The sequence below is a fragment of the Centrocercus urophasianus genome, unplaced genomic scaffold, assembly GCF_019232065.1.
Source record: "Centrocercus urophasianus isolate 14NV4802_14NV808 unplaced genomic scaffold, USGS_Curo_1.0 seq_23, whole genome shotgun sequence".
Lineage (NCBI taxonomy): Eukaryota > Metazoa > Chordata > Aves > Galliformes > Phasianidae > Centrocercus > Centrocercus urophasianus.
The window spans coordinates 14410333-14428748 of record NW_024884789.1 but is presented as its reverse complement, the minus strand read 5'-3'; the positions used below and the strand labels follow the sequence as shown (position 1 = coordinate 14428748).

Sequence of the window (18416 nt, the reverse complement as noted above, 5' to 3'; positions counted from 1 at the left end):
TTCTAGTGAGAACAGTGAGTCTGTTAGCCAGCCAAGTTCTGATCCCCTGTTTGTAGTGAATTACTGACTGCCTTCTTCCTTTACAATTTATTTTCTTTTCTTCCTTTGCAATCTTTTCCCAAGTCCATCTGGATATGTTTTTACAGCTAATAGCAATTTTCTGGCAAAGAGTGTAATTTTCTAAAGGCTATTTTGTGGGGGTTTTCTTTGTTATTCCTTTTTTTCTTGATACCTCTCTAAATCTGAGAGGTAAGAGAACAGTTCTTTCTGAGGTTAAAAAAAGAAAAGAAAACAAACAAACAAACAATAAGCCCCCATCTGGGCTAGTTCAAAATGATTAAAGGAGGATCTTTGTTTTCAGAGTGTAGAGCATGCATTGTTTGGACTCTGTACAGGTTTTTATTCGCATTGAGTGGTAGTTGAAGGAATAGCTAGACCACCTGCCATCTGTGATACTTATCACAGAATTGTAGGGGTTGGAAGAACTAGAAGACTAGAAATAGTCTGCTGAAAGAAATAAAAAAGTGAAATTGTTTATATAGTTCTAACAACAAAATATTGCTGTAGTAAGAGACCTAGTAATTTGTCTTTAGAGACTTTTTTCAATAGAACTGTTAATTTTTATGGGCTTAGTAGTACCACCTCAAGTTTGTAATACTTCAGAGACTTTGTAAGGCTTGACCAGTGTATGAGAAAAGAGTTTCCGCAGCAGGCCACTACTCAGTTGCTTGCATAGCAGGGGTTTTAGTTGTTTCTTACAGCTTCGGATATGCTTAATACAGCACAGATAAAATTTGGAATTTTCCAGGGAACTGAGCACGAGTCCAGCTCCAGTCAGTGCATCTCTGCATGTCTGATTTCATCTTTAAGTAGTCCATAATGATGAACCAGTGGTTACTTCAAGTAATCAGTGATGGGTTTGTTCTTAGTTGTCTTTCAATTTTAACGTTCATGAACATGTGGCTGTATGAACCCGTCCATTTTTCAGGCAGTTCTGTCTGAATAAACACCACTAATTCAGGCTGTTTTGTAAATTCAGGTCTGATGAGTACCAGGAAAATCTACATAGCATAGATGCTTTTGTGCAGGTATTCTAAGTGCTTCTAGAAGACTCAGATCCTAGAGACATGTATAGCATAGTGCACAAGCACAGAAGATGCATTCAACTAGAGCATTCCTCATGCTGTTGTGGATTTGAGAGATCTGGTTTAATGCTGTCTTAGCAATCAGCATAAGTCACTTGTATTTTAGCTGTAAAACTACTATTTGTTGTATAACAGAATCTGGATACTATTTCAGTTTATGTTGTTGTTTCTCAGGAAAGCAGCAAGTGCTATCTCTGGTTTTTAAATGTTTTCATCAGCTGTCGGTATGCGGGGATGACCAGTTTTCTACATGTAGCCAGTGAACCAGAAAGAACTTAGTTTATAGAAAAGATCTTCATTACTTAACCTTTGCTGAATTAAAAATAACGTGCTTCTGTTGATGTGGTTACTGAGTGGGTTCCGATGGTCATGTAATCACAAGGGAATTCTGGGGTGTTTGATGTCATAAATGCAGAGATCAGTCCTGTCTTCAAATGCTAAAAGGATGTCTTTCAATACTAAAGTGAAAAATACTGAAATAATGCTGATACTGAGGCAACTCATGAACTGACTTCTTCAGACTGATAGGCACTTGAGTTTTCAAAATTTATGAGCAGTCTAGCACACAGACATAATGACTGCACTTGATTGCCCAGCTGGTGCATTTGAAATAACTAGTGATAAACTCAATACTACTGAGTCACTGAGTATTAGAATCTGAAATTTTCTAATGCTTTGTATCACTCACCAGCAGCAAATTCTTCTACTGTGGTCCGTATATTTCCTTCCTGCCGGTTAAGATTCGCCTCATGCTCCTAGTCACTGAAGAAATCTCTTGGATTTGGTTTCTTATGGTCTTTTTGTATGGATGTTAGGTTCTGTTTAATAGAGAGGATCTGTCTGTGAGAATGTATCAAACAATAGCAGCATTATCATCCTCCATTTTTATTTAAACAGAGAAAAAGGCTTCAGTTGCTACAGAGCTTACATGTTGACTTTGGCCATGATTGACTAAGGTAGTACTCTTAAAGTAAAGAAAAAGAAAGTGCAACATTCCTTTTTAGGTTTCAATACTTCCATTTCAATACTTCCAGGTTTCCTTTTTTTACCCCACCTCTTCTAACTATTAGAAATGTTTCCTGTCCCATGGTGATCCTTTGGAAAGGACCTTAGTTCCTTTAGGTAACAGGGAAATCAACTGCTTCCTTCTATTAATTAATTAATTATTCTTCAGTTTGATTCCTCTGTAGCTGTGGTACAAGCAAGAGCCAGCCCATATCATCTGTTCCCAGAAGGGAATGTTGGTGTTCATCCTTACACTTGGCAAAGTTGCATCTGAGCCTGTGAGGAGTTAGCAGGAATGATCTAATTCATATTTAAAGGTAGATGTTGACCAATGACAAATAGAATGAGAGTAAGATCCGCACCTGTGCTTAAGTTGTGTGTTAAATGTGGTCCAGTTGTATTTGCTTTGTGCTGTTTCTACAACAGTGTAGGCAGGCTAGAATAAGGAGATAGTAGAATTGTGGGATTATTTGAGTTGGAAGGGACCTTTATGGGTCATCTAATCCAACTCCCCTGCAATGAGCAGGGGAATACCTTTAGCATAATTGTTTTGGATGCCAGCTATTTTACTAGCTACTCTCAAGGTGCCAGCTTAAATTTCTCTTTCCTTATTTTATAAACATTATGTTGAAGGCTGGGTTTGACTTCTCTAGGAAAAAAAAGAAAAGTAGATACAAAACACAGTAATATCAGCTTGTTTTCTCACTCTTTCAAAGCCGACCTTCCAAATTAATATCAAGCATGACTGCTTGCAGAGAGGCACCGTGTCCTGCACTGTCATGGCATAGCTGGCTGGAACCAGCCCCACAGGCTGTGTCTGCAGCACCATCTCGGATTTCTGGAGTTCTGCTGCTGGCAGCTGGGCATGGCCCTGTACAGGGCTGCCTCAGTGCCATGCTGGTGTTCACAGCTGGCAGCAGGCTGCTAAAACTGAGCCACTTGGCCTTGAGATGAGAAATCCTGCTGTGAAGTAGAAAAAAGTCTGTGATAATGATTAAACTGGTACTGCATGATGACAGCTTTAGGAAGCCCTGAAGAGATGAGAGTCAGGGCAGGAGTTAGGTATAACTACTTATTAAAAGGAATGAAGACTTACGTGTACCTGGCTGTGTTAACCAGTGCTCTAATTGCTTTATTCAGAAAAAGAAAAAAGGAAGAGAAGTGAACTTTAGCTAGGACCTTCCTTTCCTAACTCTGCCAGCTGAACCTCAGTCGGTCCAAGTTTTTGGTGCTTCCTTGTTGCAGGTGTTGGTTTTTTTTTTTTTTTTTTGCTTTGTGGAGAGGGTTTTTCCACCAGAAAGTCAGCTACAGAAATGCTGGAGTCTGGAAGGATGCTCTGTGTTCAGCTGAGCTGTGTTCGGTGTGCTTTGTGCTCTGTTGAATTGTTTGCCTGGAGGTCACCTGGCTGAGGTTTATTAATTAGAACGTCAGTTATCTGTGAGTGTCTCGGTGTATGACAGTGATGTAATTTATACTGGGCACCTTTATGCTGTGCTTTCCACTTAAGCTTTTCTTTTTAGAAAGAAATGTGCTGCATATTCTGAGACCAGCAGGCTAGTTTGTCCTCAGCTGGTACCTCAGTGGCTGTCCAGTCCATTGTCACTGAGGTGCTGATATATGGCCTTGGTGTGTTCCATACAAACTTCGGTGACACGGACTGCAGATGCTGGACTTCATGTAAATTTTTGGAGGACTGGTTGCTCTCCAGGTTGCTGTAAAGCACCTCCAACCACTGCTAATTGCCTCATATCCTGGATACCATTCTTAACTCTAGTCCATTTACCTTGGTAGTTTGCAAGGTCTTCTTTCAGAGGATGCTTTGCCTTTATACTGAACAGAAGCTGTATGCAGAATATGTGGATTTTTGCCCTTTTCTAGTCCTTTTGTGGACTGTCTAGCCCACAGGGGTGGATCTGAGCTGCTAATGACTTTGTCTTTCCCAATTAGACCTCCATACCACGGTGTCAGAGAAGACAGGTGGTAATTCCCTCTACCTGGATGGCACCTGCAATCTTTCTGCATCATATGAGCATTCTGGTTACACATCTGTGTCTGAGACACTGAGGGGCTGTTTCAGCAAGGCAGGAGGCGTCTATCCTAGAGAGAGGAGGGAGTTGCTGTTCTTCATTTCCTCACAAAGTGAGGGAAAGGAGAGGAGGAGGAGTAGGAGGGGAAAGATAAAATTATTGTCTTAATGAGATCATTTCTGGAGAACTGGGAGATGGCAGCAATACATGGGTCAAATACCAAATTAGACTTTAGGCCAGTTTTGCTTGATTATTCTCCCATGCAAAGAAAACAACGTTGCTTTTCTCTGTTGCTGTTTGCTGTCCTTAACAAGCCCTGAGTTTGCTAATCCTGTCCAGCAGCTAAGCACCCCCCAGCTGCTCAGTCACTGTCCCCCTAGCCCTACAGAGAGAGATGGGAGAAAACTGGAAGAGCCAAAAGGAGGAAAAAGTCATGGATCAAGATAGCAGCAGTTTAATTAAAATGAAGGATGAAGGAGGTGGGGGGGAAAGCAAGTGACGCAAAGACAATCACTCACCACCTCCCACAAGCAGACTGATGCCTAACCAGTCTCCAAGCAACAGCTACTTTAGAAAGATTCTCTTCCAGTTTTATTAGTGTGCATGATATTTACATGGCGTGGAACGTCCCTTTGGTGTGCTGGGGTCACTGTCATACTTCTGTTCCTTCACAGCCTCTGGATGGGCAAGGTGGGAAACAGAGATGGTGTATAAGCTTGATGCTGTGTAAGCACTTCTTAGCAGTGGCTAGAACATAGATGTGTTATCAACACTGTGTTAGTCACAAACCTAGGAAGTTAGTTAGTAAAGTCCATCTAAGCCTGACAGCGTAATGGGGAAACAATAAGTTACGGAAGTGGTAGAGAGAGAGTAGATAAAAGAACAAATACTGAACTCTGTCCTACGTGTGTTAGCATTAGTAAAGCAAAAGAGCTGGAGGCTAGTCAAACATTTAAATATTTGCTAAACTTCAGTGTATGAGAATTTCTATCCTTGCAGACAATGATATGGTCATTGTGTTTGGAATGAAAAGTGCATGCATTTAGTTTGATTCTTCAAGTGGTGGAATTACTCAGAGGCTGCAGATAAGAAAAATCGATTAAAAATATGAAATGTTAAAAAATAATAAAAAAAGAGAACTAGGAAGAAAGCGTGAGTGACCAAAAGCTTCTAGGCTAAGGCAGAGATGAATGATAAATGCTGTTAAATATCATAACTTGTATGTTCTAGCATTTCTATTAGCAGTGTTTGATGAAGAGAGGAAAAACAACATTTCCATCATTTTGCAGTATGTTCCATAACTTTGTTTCTTTTTCTCCTTGGCAGATGGATGCCTTCTAGCCAATCGGCGAGTCCTGCTGCTGCCTCATGTCTGGCAGCATCTCTGAATGATCACATGACTCTTGATATGGATGCAGTCCTGTCAGACTTTGTTCGGTCCACAGGGGCAGAACCAGGTCTGGCCAGAGACTTACTAGAAGGTAAGCTTTCAGGACACAACTATTTCCAATGTCTGCCACTTTCTTAAAGGAAGAACCAGTAATAGAAAGAAACTCTAGCCTCTGTTGACAGACATTTTTTAGTATTTTGGTTAGTAAGCCAACTCTTGTAGTCATTTGACCATAGACATCATCAAAGTAGGTGTTTTTGGCAAAAACCTTGAAAAGTTCTTAGTATGTTAAATTGCTTGTTTTAACTTACTGACAGTCATTCCCCAGGGAATAGGATCTTAGGCCTTTAGCTTAGGTTCGTAATTTTTAGCTGTCTGAAAGCAGTTTTAAATGTTTTGAGTCACTGGCCAAAGCAGTTGAGCCTGAAATGGTTGTACTGTAGACAAACCAGAGATGTTTTGGGGTCCAATATACATGCCTAATTCCAGCTTGATGGAATGGGAGTCCAGTGGCTGCTGTGTTTAAAACATCTAAGAGTCTGTATCAGAAATATAGCTGTGTCTTTTTAGTTATTTCATTGTAGCCTTAAGTTAGAAGCTTAAAAGTGGAAGAACATCTTTGATTTTGAAAGCATCTCCTTTCTTTGACTTTTGGTGAAAATCACCTGCATCTCCCTATCTAGTAGACAATTAGTAAATCCCTGAAGTTTTTTTTTTTCTTTTGAGCTTTGCATTGAGTACAGTTACTTGTCTGACCAAAACGTGCTGCTTACTGTGTCTGACACAAATTCCAGGAAGTGTCCATTCTTGAATTGGAATGAAGGTAGAGATGAAAAAGGTGTTCTCATTCAGTGGTTCCACACAGAATCACAAAATTGCAGGGGTTGAAAGGGTCTTCAGTAGGTTGAGTCCAACCTCCCTACCAAAGTAGGTTCTCCACAGTAGGTTGCACAGGTAGGCGTTCAGATGAGTCTTGCATATCTCCATAGAAGGAGGCTCTGTAACCTCTCTAGACAACCTATTTCAGTGCTCCATCACACTGTAAAGATTCTTCTGCATGTTTGTATGGAACTTCCTACATTCTAGCTTTAGGCCATTACTTCTTGTCCCATGCTGTGCATCACTGAGAAGAACCTGGCCTTTCCATTTGCCTCCCACCTCTCTTCAGATATTTACGAACATTAATCAGATCTCCCTCCCTCAGCCTTCTTTTCCTCAGGCTGAACAGACCCAGGTTACTCAGCTTTTCCTCATATGGGAGATGATAAAGGGCCCTCTGCTGGACTCCTCCTAGGAGATTTCTGTCTTTTTGGAGAGCCCTGAACTGGACACAGTATTCTAAACGTGTCCTCATCAGGCATAGTAGAAGGGGAGGATCACCTCCCTTGACCTGCTGACCGCGCTCTTTTTAATGCACCCCAGAATCCCATTGGCCTTCTTGGTCACCAGGGCACACAGCTGGTTCATGGCCAACCTGTTGTCGTCCACCAGAACATCCAGGTCCTTTTCCACAGAACTCCTCTTCAGCAGGTCATTCCCTAACCTGTACTGATACATGCACCCCCAAGTGCAAGACTCTACACTTGGTTTTCTTAAACCTCATCTGGTTTTTCCCTGCCCAGCCCTCCAGTCTGTCCCAGGTCTTGTTGAATGGTAGCACAACCTTCTGGTGTGTCAGCCACTCCTCCCAGCTTAGTATCATCAGCAAACTTGCTGAGGGTGGACTTTATCCCTTCATCCAGGTCGCTGAAGTTGAGCAGGATTGGACCCACTACTGGTGACGTGACTAGTTCCTTCAGTTTGTTTGTTTTTTAAACATAAAAATAAAAAATCCTGAATTGATTCTAGCTTGTGTATGTTTGGCTCTTCTTGACAGCTATTAGTATCACGGAATAAAAAGTAGTATGATCAGTTTCTGTTAAGTTTTTGGCAAGTGAAACATGCAGAGCTGGAAGCCTCGATTTTGTATTTTCTCTATCATTCAAAAGAATGTATGAAGAATTCCTTTGGTTATGTGAGTATATACCTTTCTAGTGTTACATACAGAACAAAGTTTGCCTTTTGGCAGTCACATTATTTATACTGTTGCTTGTATCTTTGGCTATGCTTTAGTATAGTACAAGGAGTTTGTGGTCAATACATGCTTGCTCTGACATTTCAAGATAACAAATTCTAATATTCTGTGTAGTTGTTTAACTGATAAGGAGCTCACATTTCACAGACTCAAAAGCATTTGTTCAGTTCTTTGAGAATTTTGCTATGCACATCTGAAAATAGATGTAAATGCAGACTTTAAAAGCTGCATCAAAAGTAAAAAATTGGCTTTGGTTTTCTTAGTTCTACATAAGAAATTAAAATCAATTTCATGGTACTACAGTGTCTTTTAAATACATTTGTGAAAGTCCCACAGCTGTCTAATCAGCTATTCATTGGTGGTTAAAATTGCAATAATAATTGCTTAGTTGATATTTTTCCAATGAATAATGTTTCATTTCTACTTACTTAGTCTGAACGGCCAGTTCTGGGCTGCTTGCTGTTTTGTATTCACGTGGTAAAGCTGTGGGAACTTAAAAATGTACAGACTTAAAGAATAGTCAAGGAAAGATGTGGGGGCGGAAGGGGCTTAACACTTAACAACACATGCAGGTACACTATAATATGTCATCTGTCTTGCTTTTTAGGGTTTCTTGAGTTTTTGGACGTTTTAAAGATCCTTTGTTCCATTACAGTTTATTCTCATACATTGGTAGATTTGTAAGCAGCACAGCTTTCCTTCTGAAGAAAGCTTTTAAAACTTGAGATTACAGTCTGATAGGTCATAGAGCCATGTGTCATGAGCAATTCTCTGATTTTTTGTTTTTCATTTGACTGTATATTAGAATTGAAAAAACAAGATTATTTTCCAGCATGGCTCTGGGAAAATATCTGTTTTCAGTACCTGGGTAGCATACACCTTTATGTCATTGACCCACAGAGTTTTGATTAATCCTGTTTTGTCTTTAAGATGAGGATTGGTGGGGGACTTCTTAATTCCTCCCTTAATTCTCCCCTTCTTTGTAGCAGTATCAATATTTTTTTCTGCTCACTGTGTGCCATCATACCTGAGCAGTTGCTGAGTGAGCTATTTCTGGGTTGAATTCTGCAGGTGATCTGTGTCCACATCAGAACCTGTATTCCATCAGGAACTGCAGTACTTGTCGAACGTAATAGTTGCTGGCAGTGTCTAATGCATAGAACAATTCATGCTTGTTTTTGATTGCTTTGTTCCTCTTGGTACCTTTCTATATGTTTTTTGTTAAAGGGCTTTTTCTTCCTCAGCACTTCTGGCATTTGTTGCCTGAATGCTGCTGTGGACCACTTAGGCTATTTTTATCATTCTTTTTAATTAAGAGAACAGCTTTTTACTTACAGTACTAAAATTCATAGTTGCTATTATGGGTGAATTATTAAAATGGGAAGCACATTTCTGTTAGCTTGGTCATGACTACAAGACTTTCCAATGCTCCTTCTTGTTGGTCAAGCCTCCAGGGAGGCTTCTTGGTTGACAGCACTTTACACCTTCTCTGGTCTTGCAGAGACTTTGAAGTAAACATCCGATGAGAATTAACTTCTGAGAGCCTGAACATCAAATAGGTGTCTTCAGAATCATGGCATCTCCAAGGCATCATATAATCCTGATGCTTAATAATTAGGAGGCGAGCAAAGAATAAGGAATATGTCCCTGTGGAAGTAAGGGACACCAGAAACTATTTACTGCCTGTACCAGATAGTAAAAAAACAAAACAAACAAACAAAAAAAACCCCCACAGGTTGAGGAGAGTGTGAGCGCAACATCTGTCAGCAAATTACAGAGTAGGTAGAATGGCTGTGGCAGTTGCTTGGCTTTCTGAGCAGCATTTGACTCTGGAAACCTGGACACTGGATCTGATGCTATACATTGTGATGGTTTAGGAATCGGTTGTGCTCGAAGCAGATCATTTCATATCAAAAATATCTCATACAGACCTGAGTTCTTTGCTCTTGTGTGATTATGAAGACCTCGAACACGCGTGTGTATGCGGAATGCAAACACACAAAAGTTTATTCAGTGAACTTATCTGAAAGCAATAGCTTTTCCAGTACTGTAAATGTCATGCGGACAGCCTTTCACAAAATTCCTTGAGACAGAGGCTTTCTTTTGGACTGACTGTACACTAAAGCACAGAGTGAACATTTACATCTTTTTTAAGTTTAAAATCACTTCATAAAATAGCATTCAAATCCCTCAAGGCATCTTGGGGACCAAGTCCGTATTGTCGTTTCTTTTGCCAGTTCTTTTCCATTGTGTCTTCTTCCAAAATGTATTTTTTCTAATTTTAAATTTAAGCTTGCTGGTATTACTATCCTGTCTTTCATGAGGATATTACTAATTAACAAAACTGGATGGCTGAAGGACAAGCAAATACTATTTAAATTTGACCCAGTTTGGAATAGACAGGGACAGTTTGTTCTATATTACTATAAAAGAGTTCCTTCATTAAATTGAAACATAAAACCAATTGTATTTTCATTATATTAGCCTTATTTTTGAAAATTAGAAAACCAGAAAAGCATTGTATTCTGTTGAATCCTCCTAATGTGTAATGTTGTGGCATCTGTGAGTTACATGTTTCTACTCAGTCTTCCTTACTTGGAAGATCTGTTGCTGCTTCCTACAGGTCAGTACCACTATTTCAGGTGTCTGGTTTTGGTACAGACTTTCCTTTCCTCCATTGTATTTTTCAGTGGTTAGTGTTTAATTGCTGAAAATATATAATGAGCTTTAAATCTCATTCAAAATACGCTCTTCATACACTTTTACAGCGGTAAAACTGATTCTATTTAAACGGTAGCAGTAGCTTTGTTTTGAGAATAATTGTGTTCAATATTGATTTTAATAGCTAACCAGGAGCACGCACTTGCCTTTATGAAAAGAAGAGTAAGTTAAAGCATTGTTATGGCTGTCTGGTCTAAAGCTCTAATGATGTCCTTCTGTAGTCACAGACTTTCTGTATAGGCATGGGTAAGCATAGAGGTTGCTAAGAGATCAGGTAGCAGGTTAGTTTTCAGACAGCAGGAGGTATGCAGGCAGTGATCACGTGATTAGTAAGGAGGATAAGGGATTAGACAGGATGAGATGTATTGAAATGCCAGTTTGATGACCTGCCAAACATCAGGTGAAGGAGATCTGTGAAATTCAGTGCATGTAATAATAACGGAAAGAAGAAAGAAATTAAACTGCAACAATAATATATATTTAAGTGAGAACCTGTATGTACTTATGTAAGTGGTTTTGTTCATTTATATGACTGTGTTCAGCCCTTATTTGCATAAACAACAGTATCTTTGCTTTGCTTTTTCTGCTTGACTGTTTATTTGTGTCATATTTAACCATTACATAGAAACAATTGATATCTATTTCCAGCTTTGTGTGGAACTTAATTGAGGTGTGTGTAGTTCAGCATTAATAAGAATCAGGAGATTGGCTGAGTCATGGAATGTGTGTTCAAGGAGACTGACCCATGGAGGTTAAGAGAGGCAGTAGAAAGATATTTCCTTCTGAGAACAGCAGAATTAAAAGAAAAAACAACAATAACAAAAACAACAACAAAAAAACCCACCACAACATAATTGGTGGGGAAATCTACAGTGTTGTCATATGATTGTACAAAACCATCTCTCCCAAAATAGCTTCTTATTCTTTCCCTCAGGCAGTTCCTTTTATAGTTCTCTTGTGGAAGACTTGGCAAAGGAAGAAGAAACTGAGTAGCTATCAATGTCTTATTCCACAGAGATCAAAATTGTCATTTCCAGCTGTCTGTTCATCTTGAGTGACTTTGCAATCAAACAGGAAATGGGAAAAAATTGTGTCCTTGCTATGCTATTATTTGAGAGTTTGAACAAAAATTAAACTCATTTTAAAACATGTGGTGTAATACTAGACTGGTTTTACACCCAAGTTTTTCAGAAAGAGTGAAGCTGATCTAGAATTCCTTTCCTTTCCTGTCATTATCCATGTTAATCTGCATTGTGCCAAATAGGAAGTTGATTTCATTTAAAGTCAACTTGTGCGTTGTTCTATTAGCAGAATGGACATCCTCAGGTGGAAAAGAAGATGATGGTAAACTTTCTATCTTAAATGATTATCTGATTGAGGGAAGGTGTTTTGTTTTTTTTTTTTAATTAATCTGTTCTGTTAATTGTTCACTGGTCACTCTATGTTGATAAGAACTAAGAATCTGTTAATTGTCTGGAAAATCAGAGGCTGTTTTCTATTTCTCCAGATGCCTTTCTGTATTAGTCATCTTTTATCTCTTAGTTTTAATAAAAAGAGGAGATGGTATCCAGTGGAAGAGAAGTAACTGAAGAGGTGAAAGAGTTTTTGCAGTTGGAAGGGGTGTTCCTTAGCTTTTTCTCATCGTATTTGTTTTTACATAGCTTATAATTCTGAATTGTACCTGCAGTCCAAATTCTAAACATTTGGAGAGAGTCCTGTGAAAAAAAGTCTATGAAATAGTGAGGATAAAAGGCCAGTACTTGCTGAGTTCAGAATAGTTCTTGTAACTTCACCAGCACATAAAGCTAGACATGTTCCATTAAAGAGTTGAGGTTGTCATGGTTCAGCTGAAGCACGTACATAAGGGCTCCTGAGTAGCTTTCATCAAGATGCTGGAACGATTGAACAGTGTTGTTTGTTAATAATCTTCACTTCTGGTCCTAAATCTCTAAATGAGATTGATGATCTTATATAATTATGATGATCTCATATAATTATTGGCTATTATGAGCCTGTCAGCCAGCAGCATCACACAAAACACGGAGGCCTACATGTGTTCCAGGAGGAGTCCGGTCTGTCACAAAATGCACCAGCCACATTCAGCTTTTAATTTCCATTGTGCCAAAGGTGAACGCTTTCCACTTCCCTTATTCATCAGGAACACATAAATTAACATCAAATCTGGACATAACTAATTTAGGCTGATAGGAAGAAGAAGAATTTTAAAGGGTTTCCTCAGTTTTAGGGAGCTCAGTCGGTTCACGGGCTTCAGGCCTTACTGCGTTCTCTTGTGAAATGGGATATTGATGTAACTCCAGGAACAGATATGATTCTATAAGAGCTTTAAATTGATTGATCTTGGGCTATGTCTTTGTTTATAAGGAGCACCTGATGGTAGGACTTTCTCATTTTTCCTCTCAGCCTTGCAGCCAACATTTTCAGCTAAGAACTCTTTTCTGCCTTCTTGGAAGGAAGGCAGTAGTGTAGAGATCAAAGCTGTTTTACTTTCTGCTGTGCATAATGGCTCAAAATCTAAGCTGAAAGATGGCACAGAGCATAGATGGAGTAAGAGTCCTGGACTTTGTTTTTAGAAATAAGTTATATACCCTGCCAAATACCAGATTTGTGTCTGGTGCTTCGTAAATTTCTGCGGCTGTACGTCCTTGCAGGTAGATTTCATCCCCACAGGGAAAGGGCTGCCTGAACTGATCATTCTTGCTGAAAACACTGTTGCTGTTTAACTGCTTTGTTACCGAGCCACTGTGCAGTCTTGTGTAAAATGCAGGGTCAGTGTAATGGGCTAAATGAGGAGATGTTCCTTCCACCTAACAGCTGCTACTTCGTATTTGTGGCACAGCTGCTATTCTAAGAACACCTTTGTATACGGCAGTATGGAATATTTGAGTCACAAGGCAATGACTCTACACTAGTTTTTGAAGGAGTGAAAATGTAGGATTTGTTTGCCAGCAAGACTTCTGTCCTGCAGACAGGGAGACTTTGTTTATTTGGTTGGCTTTTTAATTATTATAATTATTTTTCAGTTTTTTTGAATTTTTGATGTAGGTTTAGTTCCGCCGAAGCTTTGCATTATCTTTAGCAACACTTGATTGTGATTTGTTTTCTGTGACTTGTAAAATGTACATGCAGTGATAGTAAAATATGTAAGACATGCTGGCAAAAGCATTCAGATTTATACTGTTACACTGCTTCTTCAGTTGTCTTTGTTTTCGGAAAGGTATTGCATTTACATGCTATTTTCATTAAGAATGAAAAAATGACATTGAAAGTAAAGTAGCTGGGCGAATATTGCCTTCTATTAGAATAGTTAAAAATTCTGAAAGATGTGTTCGTTTTAGTTACACTGTCATTTTGCCAAAATACTTATTTTCCCATTGTATTTGTCATTTTGAATAATTATGTCCTCTCTTCCTCTTAACTTAGTTTCCTGTTCAGCATCGTTGTCCTCTCTAACCTCTCTCTTCCCCTTTTGCATCATTTTTTTTCCCTCCATGTTTTTGGTCCTGTTCAACTTCAAGCTGCAGTTCCTGTCCTTCTTAAAATACCCTTTGCTGAAGTACTGTATATGTGTATTGTTGCACACTGACCTTTGCTGTGGTCCTCACTACTTAGAGCTCTCTTAGTTCTCTGTCTAAGGTTGCATCCTTTCTGGCATGCTGTTTATCACTAGATCAGGAATTGCTGGTGACCTTTTAAATGTTCTTTTTAACATATTGGAGTAGGTGGATTTGTGAAGGTTGTGAGTGTGGCTTTGTAATTGCATGCTTGCTATTCCTGCTGATTAATGATGAATGTCCCCTAATTGTATGATGTCTATTGTTAACAATTGAAAGAAGATGAATTTGTTAACTGTTGCAGTGCTGCTAATCTATGCTGTTTTAGCAAAAACAGAGACGTTAAAAAAACCACTAAATCCTAAATAAACAGCATGTTGCTCAGGTCTTGCTGCATAAGTGTTATGAGTGTTATCAGCCTGAAAAATACAGAATCTAGTAACAGTACAGCCAGTGTGGGCTGCCTAAGGTGTGCCTGAGTTTTGTTGTTAAGGAGTGTGAGACGTGATCTGACAAAGCACGTGCTCAACTCTGAGCGAGCGAGGATTACTCATGTTGAGGTCTCTTCCACTGAGAGGTCTCTTCTCCTGTTGGCTAGAGAGGGACAATGTGAGGTGGTGGAACCCAACTGAGGGACAGTGTGTCTTACTGTGGTTGGTGTACTGGAGAGCAGCATGAGGACATTTCACCTCCTGAAAAGGGGAATGCTGAAACATTGCAATAAATTCAAGCAAGTGTGCAGCAGTGGATGGGTGCAGAAGGCCGTGTGTTCTACAGATACAAATAATAGAAAACAAACCAAGAGCACACACAAGAGAGAAAAGAGTTTTATCCATGTCTGTTTGCTGTGCACTTTCAAGGTGTTTATCAACTGTGCATTTTTGTTCAGGAAGGAGCAGTTGTAAATGTTTTTTCCAAAAGCTGATGCTCTAAGTGAGAATGATTTCTCTGTTTAAGTTTGTTCTAAATGCACAGGGGATGGTTTCCAGGCCCCCAGTCTGCTCTCAGACTGTCCTGAGCAGATGTCCTTTTTTTTTTTTTTTTTGTTTGGCAGGCAAAAACTGGGACTTGACAGCAGCTTTAAGTGACTATGAGCAGCTCCGGCAGGTGCACACCGCCAACCTGCCGCAGGTGTTCAACGAGGGCAAGTACTGCAAGCAGCCCGAGCCCGAGCAGCCTCCTCAGGTGACAAAGGCCGAGCGGCCCTGCCTGCAGCGGCAGGATGACATCGCTCAAGGTAAGAGCTCTTCTCTGGGGCTTCTGGGGAGCAGCTTTCTAGATGGTCTGCTTGTGAGTTTTGTGTGTCTGCAGGGAGGCTGAAATCACTGGCAGCCAGCCTGTAATCCACGTCACTGTGACAGGCTTTGCAGAGATGCTATGCATTGCATTTTTCAGCTGTCACAGGCTTTGCCTCAGCTCTACAAGTTTGTTTGTTTTTAATGAGCAATTCAAGTACAGAAATACACTATTGCTAGGCAGTCCTATGGTACAAAAGGGAATTAGAGGGTGTCAGAGACCACTACTGTATGTAGTGCTTCATGTAGTACTTTTATACTACATGAGACACAAAAAAGCCGTTTTTTAATAAATAATCCATATTTCTGCCTTTGCATTCTTTTTCGTAGTATTTGATTAGGATGTATGAAATCTATGAATAAATTTCAGCTTTTAATTTTTGATCCCTTATGGCTCCCCTGAAGAAAGAACATCCCTTCTCAAGTCCCACAAAATAGAAATTGAAACCTTCAGAACTAAAATGAGTCATGTACCTCAGGCAGCAGATTTGCAGTACAGCATCACAAGCATTAGGATTTACTTCTTTTGCATGCAATTCTGTTTCAAGTTTTCACTCTCTTGCTTGGATTGTTGAAATGCATTTCTTTTTCATGTTAATTATCAAGGAACTGTAGTTAGCACTATGGTTAATCTACAGCTCTGACAGCTTCTCAGGTAGGAAAGTAACAGCAGTAGCGTGGTGATTTCAGCAGAGCTTTCTGTGCAGTTGGAACAGAAAGCCTTCCCTTTTCCTGCCAGCTCATCCCTTCTATCAGACGGGAAACATCATCATTGCTCACAAGTATCAGTGAAGCTGTATTTTAAATGGATAACTTCCACCAGTAGAAAAGGAACTGCATTGCTTCTTATGACTCCTGAGAGCATGAAATACAGATAAAGGGAGGAAGAGTAGCACACTGTAGTTGGTAGAACTGTTGCTTTCATCCTTATTAGGATCCAACTCACTGTAAAAATCCGTATTAGTATACTACCAAGTTTACACTGAAACGTCTGTCTGATGGTTTTGTCTCTGCAGTGGGTTCTGTGGTATAAGTCTGGCTAAAAGTTATGTTGCATGGGTAGCTGAAATCCTTCCTGACCACGATCAGAGAGCTATTGCTTACTGAAGCTCTGAAACGGATGTAGGCAGTTTCAGTTATGTCAGACGAAAACAAGAGGCGTATTACAGTTGGTCTTTGTTTAAAAAATGAAGTTGCTTTCAGAGATATAACTATTTCAGTTCCCTTTAAAATTGTTACCTGTAACATTTTATCAACATCAACAGATCTAACCCTTTTGGTATTACTGAACTCCTGGTACGCACAGTTTTTCTCAATTTTTGTGACTTTCCCGTATTCTAAGTTCAAAAATATATCAGTTTGAACTGAACGATTTGTGGTTTTTAACACTTGCAGGGTATTAGTGATTAATTTTTCTCTTACCTGTTTGCTGATACTGAGGACATGTACAGAAAAGTAAAATGACATGGTAGTAATTTGTTCTGTTCTTAAGATTCTAATGCTTATTTTGCTTTATCAGTCCATTATTGACTGTTTTGTTTACGGCATTTGTCAACAGAGAAGTGAAATCTATGATTTTAGTTAAAACAATACATACTTCTATACCAGACTTGCTAATGTCATTGCTTGTTTTGAACTGTGGATTGATCCTTGGATCAGGATTTTAAAAAATGCTCATGCCTAAAAACTGAGTTTGTCTGACTTTCATCACAGTGATGATAAAATTGTGTCCAGGTGGATTGCTCTGAAATTAAACAGTATGGCATTTGATATGGAGTGATTGCAGAATGCTGTATCTTTTGATTCACAAGTCAACCTAATTTAAGAGTTCAAAGCAATAATTGATCATTGTAAGTCCACCAGTAATTGTTTCTTGTAATGCATCTCTAGAAACATAAGAATAACTTTTGAACTTCTTGAAAATAAAATGCTTTTCTTTCATGCCATTTCTTTACTATTAATCTGTTTTGAAAGAAGGAGAGTGCAGTTCATCTATAATTTGCCATAGGGAATCCATAATGAGAACTAAGCAATCATTCAGTATGGAGAAATAAACCCCCAAAAATATTAAAGAAGCAGAATACATTCCAAAGTGAAAAGACATTAACCAGACTGTCGATGTTGAATGCTTTTCAATGTATTCTTACAGTCTATAATCTCTTTGGCTTCTCTACAGAAAAGCGGCTTTCCAGAGGCATTTCTCATGCCAGCTCAGCCATAGTCTCTCTTGCTCGATCACATGTAGCAAATGAATGCAGCAATGAACAATTTCCTTTGGAGATGCCCATCTACACATTCCAGCTGCCAGACCTTAGTGTGTACAGCGAAGATTTCAGAAGCTTCATTGAACGTGACTTAATTGAGCAGGCAACAATGGTTGCTTTGGAGCAAGCAGGTGGGTATGGACTTCACATGGCAGTGGTTGGGTTATCTGATATTTTGCTGTTTTTAATGATGCTTCATTTTTGGAATTTGGGTGTCTTGCACAGGAAAAAAAAAAATGCCGGAGGAAATACTGTGCTTTGCAGAATGATGCATGCCCTCATCCTCTCTTAAAACTTTATATATTGTCAAATTTGTTTAATAATTCAAAGATAATGCAGAAGGAAGGAATGGAAGACTGATGGAGGAGTCATGTTGGTGCTTCTAATGCTTGTGAGGAAGTGTCATTGCAGTTAACAATTGCAAACTAACAAAGGAAACCTCTTCAAGATCTGTTGCAGCTTGAGAATATCTTTTAAATATGCAACTTGTACACTGATTATTGTTTTTGTAATAAGAAACTGAAGATTGTGAATGTAATAGTTCATTACTAACATGAAAAGTTATTTTTTATATTAATTCATATTTATTAGTAGTTTAACATTTTAAGTTAAAGTTTTAATTTGGATAGATATGGAGAAACATATTTGAAATTATTATCTTTACCTGATGAAACAGAAAGTTTATTAATGAACCATGAAATGAACCCATCTGTATGGACTCAGTGTACTGAGATATTGACTTAAAGGTTGTGTGTCTAAATAAGCCTAAGCCTGGAAGAGTGAAACTTGCAGAGACCACAGATCAGAGAGTGGATGTGCATGGTGTACTTCAGGGAGTGGAAGATACAGGGACAGATGTATTGGTCCAAAAAATAAATCTCATATGGAAGGGTGTGGTGGGACTGAGATACCAGTGTGGATGT

The 18416-nt window shown here is 39.1% G+C and overlaps 1 protein-coding gene across 10 annotated transcripts in view; it reads left to right on the top strand.

The window, feature by feature from the left end:
• Window positions 1–18416, top strand: part of OTUD7A (OTU deubiquitinase 7A) — a 140293-nt gene that overhangs the window by 99018 nt on the left and 22859 nt on the right. For all 10 annotated transcript variants that reach the window (XM_042824029.1, XM_042824037.1, XM_042824033.1 and 7 more), the window contains 3 exons: window positions 5504–5658; window positions 14989–15171; window positions 17406–17624. In XM_042824029.1, the coding sequence (XP_042679963.1) occupies window positions 5508–5658; window positions 14989–15171; window positions 17406–17624 (553 nt within the window). In that variant the 5' untranslated portion in view covers window positions 5504–5507. The remainder of the gene's footprint in view (window positions 1–5503; window positions 5659–14988; window positions 15172–17405; window positions 17625–18416) is intronic.